General features: G+C 38.7%; 1 protein-coding gene across 5 annotated transcripts in view; it reads left to right on the forward strand.

Moving 5' to 3' along the window:
- Positions 1-8,925, forward strand: part of TJP2 (tight junction protein 2) — a 61,511-nt gene extending 52,586 nt beyond the window's left edge. For all 5 annotated transcript variants that reach the window (XM_050329712.1, XM_050329711.1, XM_050329709.1 and 2 more), the window contains 10 exons: positions 1,184-1,371; positions 2,396-2,491; positions 2,600-2,679; positions 3,156-3,366; positions 3,774-3,874; positions 4,241-4,453; positions 4,766-4,876; positions 6,679-7,020; positions 7,239-7,324; positions 7,999-8,925. In XM_050329712.1, the coding sequence (XP_050185669.1) occupies positions 1,184-1,371; positions 2,396-2,491; positions 2,600-2,679; positions 3,156-3,366; positions 3,774-3,874; positions 4,241-4,453; positions 4,766-4,876; positions 6,679-7,020; positions 7,239-7,324; positions 7,999-8,170 (1,600 nt within the window). In that variant the 3' untranslated portion in view covers positions 8,171-8,925. The remainder of the gene's footprint in view (positions 1-1,183; positions 1,372-2,395; positions 2,492-2,599; positions 2,680-3,155; positions 3,367-3,773; positions 3,875-4,240; positions 4,454-4,765; positions 4,877-6,678; positions 7,021-7,238; positions 7,325-7,998) is intronic.

Raw genomic sequence — 8,925 nt, forward strand, 5'->3', positions numbered from 1 at the left:
TTTTCAGCAGAGACCTACAGCTTCTGCCTCAGCAATCAAGCAAGCTTTGACCACTAGTTGCTTCAGTTTGTTTTGCAGAAAATGTGTACTGGATCCTATTTGTGCTTTTTTTTTTGCTTTCACCCCTCCCGCTGCTTCTTTGTGTGCCCACCATGCATCAAACCAAACCAACCAACCAACCAAAGCCCCAACAACCAAAACTCTCTACATCTTAGGAAGCTCATGACTGTGTACAAGAATACTCTGATGATTAATCTTCTAGAAAAACTTCAGTGCTTGAATTTCTCATGTGTATCCTTTTGGAAAACATCTCAAGAATTTATTCTGGGGCTAAGATTTTTTGGTACCTGTAGTCTGGATTTTTGTGTGAAATATTTTTGCTTAAATGTGCTTACATTGTTAAAATTCATGGGAAATAATAATAATTTAACTTGGTTTGAATATGGTCATGTGTTTGATCTCTGTACAGGCCATTTACTTAACAGTTGGACTTGATGATCCTTGTGGGTCCCTTCCAACTCATAATATTATGTGATTTCTGTGATTCTGAAGCGTTGAAATGTGCACAATGAGTAAAAGTATTAAAATTAATCAGCAAAAAAAAAAATCAAACTAAAACATATTTTTAGACTGTAGCTTTTAAGTTCTTTAGTGTGGTTGTGATTTTACAATGGAATAAAAAGCTCACAATTGCACTATACATGCCAGTTCATGAAATATGGTCTTATGTGACTTCCCTGTCTCTTTCCTGGTTACTGTATTGTCTTCTCTCTGTTAATTGATCTGACCAAACCAGCCTTTGTTTCTATGCTATAGCAACTTAATTTATAAGGCCCAAAGAATAGAGAATAGTGTCAGTAATCTCTTAGGCCTTAGTTCTTAGTTGCACTCTCTCACCACCTTTTTACAGTTGCATTCTTTTATTTATGCTTGTATAAGTTACAGTTTAAGACCTCAGTACTCATTCCTGCCCAGCATTTTGTAGCCGTGGCGAGTCAGAGCTTTGTTCTGACAACATGTTTGCTTCAAGGCAAAGGCACCTGGACTTGTCTATTTTTTCCTCCACTCACATCTGTATGGCAAATTACCTGTTGCAAATTCAAAACGCATTGTTCTTCAATGAAAGCACCTTTGCCCTCTTTGAGTAGTTCTGTACGAATGAACTCTCTGCTTTGTCTGTCAGAGCTGAACAGATGGCCAGTGTTCAAAATGCCCAAAAAGATGGCTCAAGTGACAGGGCAGATTTCTGGAGAACACGTGGGCAGCGATCTGGAGCAAAGAAGAATCTGAGGAAAAGTCGTGAAGATCTCACAGCTATTGTATCTGTGAGCACAAAATTCCCAGCTTATGAGCGAGTTCAGTTGCGTGAAGGTGAGACTGCCCATTTATTGCTGGCTGGTTTAACATCCAAATGTTTGGTCAGCTAAGAAAGTGGTTTCTAACAACTTCTGACAATCTTAAATTTAGCCAACAGAAAGAGATGACATTTTTCTCAGAATGCAAATTTCTGGATGCTATAAACTACTCTAAGAAAAAGCTTGTTATGCTTTTAAACTACTGCTGTTTCCTTTCCCTCCAAATTACACATGCCAGTTTTAAGGTTTAAATTGAAAAAAACAATGAAACAAGCAGGCCTTTCTTGTTTCCTCAGCTAACTCTTCCTTGACTAGCTCTGAAAGTAGAGTCTGTGTGCCTGAGATCAACCCCAGTCTTCATAAATACTGCTTCAGCATTAAATTTAGAGCAAATAGAATCCAGTTATTTTCAACAGAATGTCCCAGTGTGATCATGGTTGGTGTGGTCTCTCCCCATGACTCTGAACTAGCTAGTGATGTTGAGTTGGTCAAGATGTTTTTCTGGGTATTCGCACATGACAGTGTTCTGGAGCACAGCAAACAGTAAAGATTATTTTAAGGAAACTCCCAGATATCAAGATGAAGACTGAGAAACAGAATGGCGTTCCTCCATTAACTCTGAGGACTGTGTTTGCACTTGCTTTGACACGAGCATAACATAGTTTTGCATTTCTTTGCTTCTTCCACCTGCCTTGCAGATTGTTTAAGATTTGTATCTTTTTTCACACAAAACCCACTGTGTAAGGTTCATGCAGTTGGATGGATGAAAAGATTAATGTATGTTTTCAGATGCAGAATCTTCTAAATGCAACTTCATTAGAGGGAATAAGGAAGCTGATGTATTAAAACAGTCTCTTTTGCTTTCTCAGTTGAAAAACGTAGCACAAACAGTATCCTGTTGCACAAACTTTTGAGAAAAACTTTTTAAATTTATTTAATATCTTCAACTTAGAACTTTGCTTAGTAACTGAGGATCTTGTCTGTTATATATAAAATCAGTCTTCTCAGACTTACCTTTTTTCCAAATATTTTTCTTTCAGCTGGTTTTAAGAGACCTGTGGTCATATTTGGCCCTATTGCAGATGTTGCTATGGAAAAGTTGTCAAATGATTTGCCTCACCTGTACCAGACAGCAAGTAAGTGGCCCTCCTAGTTTCTTTTTCATCCTTAAGTTAGAGAATTGATAACTTAATAATCACAGCTGCCTGCCCACTCTTAGATAAGCTAAAATGTTGTCTTTGCAGAGACAGAACCCAGAGATGCAGGTTCAGAGAAATCAACTGGGGTGGTGCGCTTGAACACTGTGAGGCAAATCATTGAGCAGGTAGAGTATTTCTCTGAAAATTGCTTATGCTCAACGTCATGTTGTTTCATTTGTTTGCTCCTAAAGCTTGCAGAGTACTCAAATCTTCACTGCATCTATTTCTGTAATAAGCAGACTTGGCTTAATGATAAAGCTGTTTTGAAATTGTTCAACAGCAATTTTTGTAATTTTTATAGCTTTGAACCTGATATTAGAAGTTAAATTCTCCTTCCTTAGTTCCTTCTAAATTTGGACAAAGGAGTATCTGTGTTTCACTATATGCTTTCTGAATTTACCAGGGAGGCTTTACTGCCAGGCAGTGCTCTAATTGCTCTTACTGTCATCAGAAATGTAACATTGTAAGTGTGATATAACTGTGTGAAAACATCCAACAAGTTGTGGTCTTATTTGGACAAAAATACCCCAGCTTTCCTAGGATTCCATGCTCCTCCTTGTTCCCCACAAGCACCACATTAACTGGCCTTTCTTGCTAACAGGATAAACACGCTCTGTTGGACGTCACTCCTAAAGCAGTGGACCTGCTAAATTATACCCAGTGGTTTCCAATTGTGGTCTTCTTTAACCCAGACAGTAAGCAGGGTGTGAAGACCATGAGACAAAGGCTATGTTCTACATCAAACAAGAGCTCAAGAAAACTTTATGAGCAAGCAAACAAACTGAAGAAAACGTGTTCCCACCTCTTTACAGGTAAGGAGGAATGTCTGTCTAACCTGTTTACCTGCTTATCAAGAGAGTAGTGATGTGACTGTGTGAGTTTCAAGACATCTACTTATTACTCTGCATAGTAACTTACGTGGGCTGGAACTAAAAGGGTGGGAAGGTATGGTCATGAGCAATCCCTTCCTTGACATTTTTCGAAGTTTCAAAATTCTAATGCAAAAGAAATTGTGAGCTGACGTACTGTCATTAAAAGATAAATGATTTAATCAGTTTGGAAATACACAAAACCTAAAAATAGCATGCTTCTGTCAATGATCTAAAAGAAATGGCTGTTAACATTCTCACATAACTAAACCAAAAAGTGTTAAACAGCAAAGGATGGATAACGCATTGCATTTCCTGTGTATATATACTTTTTCTTTCAATTTTTACAGCAACCATCAATTTAAATTCAGCCAATGATAGCTGGTATGGTAGTCTGAAGGATACAATTCAGCAACAGCAAGGAGAAGCGGTATGGGTATCAGAAGGAAAGGTAAGTAGTCAGTCCATACTCTGTGAAGCTGTACAGATGTCTCAAAGTATCTCTTACCAGTAAAAATTGTTCAAAATTTTGTTTGGCAGTGATGGATAGGCTAGACAACTAGTCAGTTGATGTCTGTCTTGGTAACAGAAAATAATACTGTTTGTTGTATTTTGGAGCTTTCATCACTAATGCTGTGGCTAGAGAACGATGAGGAGGGATTAACTTCTACGGGACTTTTCATTGTGATTCTGCATTAGTTTCAGTTCAGCAGAGTTTTTACTAAGGAGTTGTTTGGCATGATGTTGAGACTTAACTCGACTCTAATTCTTATCTATTTAGTCTTTGTTCCTTAATTCTCTACTGACTTTTCTCTAGATGGATGGCATGGAAGATGATGCCGATGATCGTATGTCTTACCTTACTGCAATGGGTGCTGACTATTTGAGCTGTGACAGTCGGCTGATCAGTGACCTAGAGGATACAGATGGAGAAGGAGGTGCATACACTGACAATGAACTTGATGAGCCCTTGGAGGAACCAAGGATTTCATCTGTTAGCCGGTCCTCTGAGCCTGTGCATCAGGAGGAGGTGAGCTGATTGGATTTTTCAAAAAATCAGAGGGTTTTTTTTTTAGGTGCAGCTTTATCTTGCCTTTGATAGTGTCTCAGAGCTACATTGTGTAGAGCAAAAATAATAGTTCTGCTTTTCTGCCTAACTTTATAGATTTCTTGATGATGTCTCATCACCTTGAACTTTGCAATTACATCTGCAGTTGTAGTCAGGTTGCTGACAGTCATTTGACTCCTGGTAACTTTTCCCAAAATAGTAAACTTGAGAGAGAGGAAAAATGATTGAATTACTGGCTACTGCAATGATTTTCTCTCTTATTTTCTTTCATAGAGTTTAAAAAAATTTACTCCTGAACCAAGAGCTCAGTTGAGAAAAACTGGTAGCAGGGAGATCCTTAGAGAACCGAGTCCACCTCCAGCATTCAAGCCTGAACCACCTAAGGTAAATTTGTAGAAACGAATCTGAACATAAACATACTCTTTCTGGAGAACCCTCCAGGGTGGCACATTGGAAAGAGCAATAGGAATGATCAGAGACTAGAAAACATTGTAAATGTGGAGAGAAGGAATGACTGAAGGTGTTGCAGGATCAAGCAGAGAGAAGACTTACTAGATAATGATTCCTTTCAAATATATGTGTTCATATGGAGTAAGAAAGTAGACTTCTTCTTCTGTCTGTTAACAAACTGAAAGGCACTTTCTTTAGCTCAACAAAAACAAAAGTGGGCTAATCAGCAGGAAATGCATATCTGATGGCTATTACTGTGAAACACAAAATCAGAATCTACCACCTCTGGCTATCATTAGAAATTGATGTTAACTACAGTTTATTCAAACATTGCTCAGGAGTGATGGGGGGCAGAAGGGGGCAAAAATTACAGTGTCTGGACACCATTTATTTTAGCAGTTCCTGGTTTCCCCGGACCCCAAAGTCCTTTTTATTTTTTGTGAGGATCGGTACCCTCATATACTGCAAGTATTCAAAATGCAGTCCAAGTCTGCCTTGACAATGAAGATCGGGTAGAGCAAGACATGTGTAAGGAAAACAAAAGTGGAATATAAACCAGAATTGGGTCCTGTGCACTTTTAAACTCCTGATACGATACTCCACTTTAGGTAGTACTGAAAAAAATTATTTGGGGCATCAGTTTTCTCCGTGCTGTACCCTAACACACATTGTGTACTCTGGTAATCCTTAACAAATAGGACAAACAAGTCTAAATGTCCTAGTTGTCTATAAGCTGATGTGTATTCTATGAGCATATGGCCAAAAATGTTGCAGCAGTTCAAATACCTTTCAAGTGTTTGTTTTGTGTTTTGCCTCGGGAATGAGGGTGGATTTGAGGAACACAGACACCAGTGTTAAAGAATAAGTGCATAAGTTTACTGCAGTGCAAAATAGTAAAGAATTACAAAAGAAACAGTGGCTTGTGAAAGGATACACTTAGCAGTGCATCTAAGCATTACTACAAAGGAAGTGTTAACAGCAATTAAGAGAGAGATACATCACCAGTTACCCTATATACATTCCCATCATCCAGACTGCACTTCAGCTGGGGAGCCCCAGTCATAGCGAAGGTCTGGAGAACCTCTTTCTGGTAACTGGGAAATCCTACACAGTGCGTCCACTTGTAGGGTGAAGCCTCCAGCTTCACTGTGAGAGGGTCCATCTTATACAGTGTTAAACAAACTAGCTTACACCACTTGATTGGTGTGGAAAAACAGTTTGGCTTTATTCTTTCCTTGGTTTTCCCCTGAAGCCTGGCCAAGGGAGGCAATTTGGACTAACTTCTATCATATGACCCATGGCCTTGACTAGCCTCTAAATACAGAACACTATGGCTACATTTATATCTCAAATATGAACCAGCTGCAACCATGTGAGGCCTACTGCTTTTGTGACCTTGGAACACATACAAACCTTACTAATTACTAATAATGTGCTGTGCTAACAAGCATAAATGTGTACTCTTAAAACATTACTAAGGGTTATATAGCATCTTGGTAATAAGTAGATAAAGGGCTAAATTCAATAGTAGGTTAAATATAATACTAAGTTGAAAGATTCATCTATGGGTCAACTCCAGCTCAGGGATACCCCCAGCATTACAGTGTTACATCATACGAAGATTTGCACTGTGAAATACATATGCAAAGTGATTAATTTCAAGCTGAAGTCCTCTTTTGAAATGAAAATTACAAAGTTGCTGATGTAAAATTTGTTGGGGTGTTTTATACTTGCAGGGAAAGTTACAAAACAAGGAGGATCTATATGACTTCCCGAAGAACTATGACTCGATTAAATCAAGTAATGTTGCTGTCAGCAGTGAGACTTCAACTGTTTCAGCTAAAGCAGCACCCCCACCTGTTTCTGTGAAACCTGCCTTTGGGCGTCCCATTCTGAGAAACTCTCAGCCAGCAGTTTCACCTGCAGAGGAGGAGGAGGAGGCAAAGTTGGAAGAGGAAGGAAGCGAACAAGAAAACACTCCAAAATCGGTATTGAGGAAAGTAAAAATATTTGAGGAGATGGATCATAAGGCGAGGATGCAAAGAATGCAAGAGCTACAGGAGGCCCAGAATGCCAGGGTATGAAGAAATGTATTTCCCCCTGCTGTGCTTTTCAGCCTATAGGGCAGCCTGAAAAATTATTATATATTGTAGGAATATCAGTAAGATGTTTTCAATTTGTGCTTTGATTGTTTCAGGTGTAGCTGTGGTCTGCTAGGTCCTTGATCCTAGTATAGTATCCCTAATAATGGATAGACTTAAAAAGAACTGTTGTTTTTTTCTACTTTCTTTTAAAGCTTGAAATAGCCCAGAAGCATCCAGATATTTATGCTGTCCCAGTCAAAACACAGAAGTCGGAACAGAACTGGCCACAGCCGATGAGGTAAGGTGTATCCAGTTTTAAGCATTCTGTCCTGATGGTTTACTTCACTAGCAGGAGGAAAACTATCTTGCCAGTTTTTGTTCATACAAATTCTCCTGCCTTGGTATAGTATTTTGTTGTTGTGCCTCAAAAATTACTGTAAAGATGGGGCATAATTTCAGTGAGCTCTTCTTGGGTGTGGGGATTTTTTTTCTTTTAGTTCATTGATAGTATTTGAGTCATCTAGGAAGAAACACTATACTTTTTCACTCAAGTATTTGCAGAACCAGTATTTGCAAAACTGTTTGAGGGAAATGTCAGAAGGGGCAGGAGCAATGGCTGAAAACTTTTGGCTCAGGGAATAAAGTGCTGTAAAACTATTGATGTCTGTGTGTGCAAAGGGGTGTTCAATAGCTTTAAATCTGGCATTCTTCCAGGTAGGTTGAGTAGATCAAATCTGAGCATCATCCTCCAGCTTGATGGAAATAAGATGCCTCTCCAGATAGGCCTACCATGGCCATGCAGTTGTTCATGGGCTAGGAGGGGGTTTATTTGCTCCATAGGACTTTTTAAGTTGTTTGCTCCATGTCCCTAAGTTGCCATAAACCAAAAACTAAGTATAAATATTTTTCAGCTTTTTATAATGGAAGTAAACATTATATCTGTCTCTCTCTTTCCCTGTCTTGCTGTGTTAGCTCCAGACCTCCAGAACCCCAGAAGCCTCCTATTAGACCTTACCTGGAGAACCGCTGCAGTTATGGCAGCGATGCAGAGGAGGAGGAGGAGGAGTATCGTCGTCAGCTGGCAGACCACTCTAAGAAGGGGTATTATGGACAGCCATCCAGATACAGAGACACGGAATTGTAGGCTTGCTTAGTATGTCCATGTCTAACACTCTTTTGAGATTTCTTCCTTCGCAGCCAAAGTGGAGCAATAGTTAATTTTGAAAAGCTGTATTTTTATTGGGGGTGGTATTAGAGTGTACGCTACTCAACTCAGACATATCTATACACTGGAACTGGAAGAGTTCGTTTTTTGGGGATATTATTTTGTCAGCATCTATGAAAAGAAATCACTATTGCCTGAATGCTGTTGCCTGTTTTATAAGGACCAAATCCTTAAAGTTTGTGTTAATTCTTGGTATTTTCATATTTTAACATAAACCCCCTTTTTTCCTTTTTCTTAATGCTGCCTTTTTGGACTGTTCTGCTGTGTTATGAGAGTATGATCCCAGAGATACACTTCTTAATGCAATAGAACTAAATGTGAAAGTGTATTTGAAGAACAGTAAGTGCCTTTTAACAAGAAGCATCTGAAGCTGTTTGTTTTGACATCTGATACTTGGTGCAAAGCCATAACACACTAAAAGGGGATTGACTGTTTTACCTGTCTTTTATTTTTTATCAGCTTCATGGTAACAATTTTCCTTGCATGTTATTTTTCTAAGTTCATAGATGCATATGCAATATTTCATAAATACTGACTGTACATATTAAAGGTGCAATTGACTGGGTGGTTGGAAAAGACCAGGATGTGCTTAAACAGAAAAAATTATGTAGAAATTCAGTCACATATTAAAATTTACACAGACTGCAAATAATAAAGGATATATTCTAGACAAA

The sequence above is a fragment of the Myiozetetes cayanensis genome, unplaced genomic scaffold (genome assembly GCF_022539395.1).
Source record: "Myiozetetes cayanensis isolate MyiCay16 unplaced genomic scaffold, myiCay2020 scf4, whole genome shotgun sequence".
In the NCBI taxonomy this organism is placed as follows: domain Eukaryota; kingdom Metazoa; phylum Chordata; class Aves; order Passeriformes; family Tyrannidae; genus Myiozetetes; species Myiozetetes cayanensis.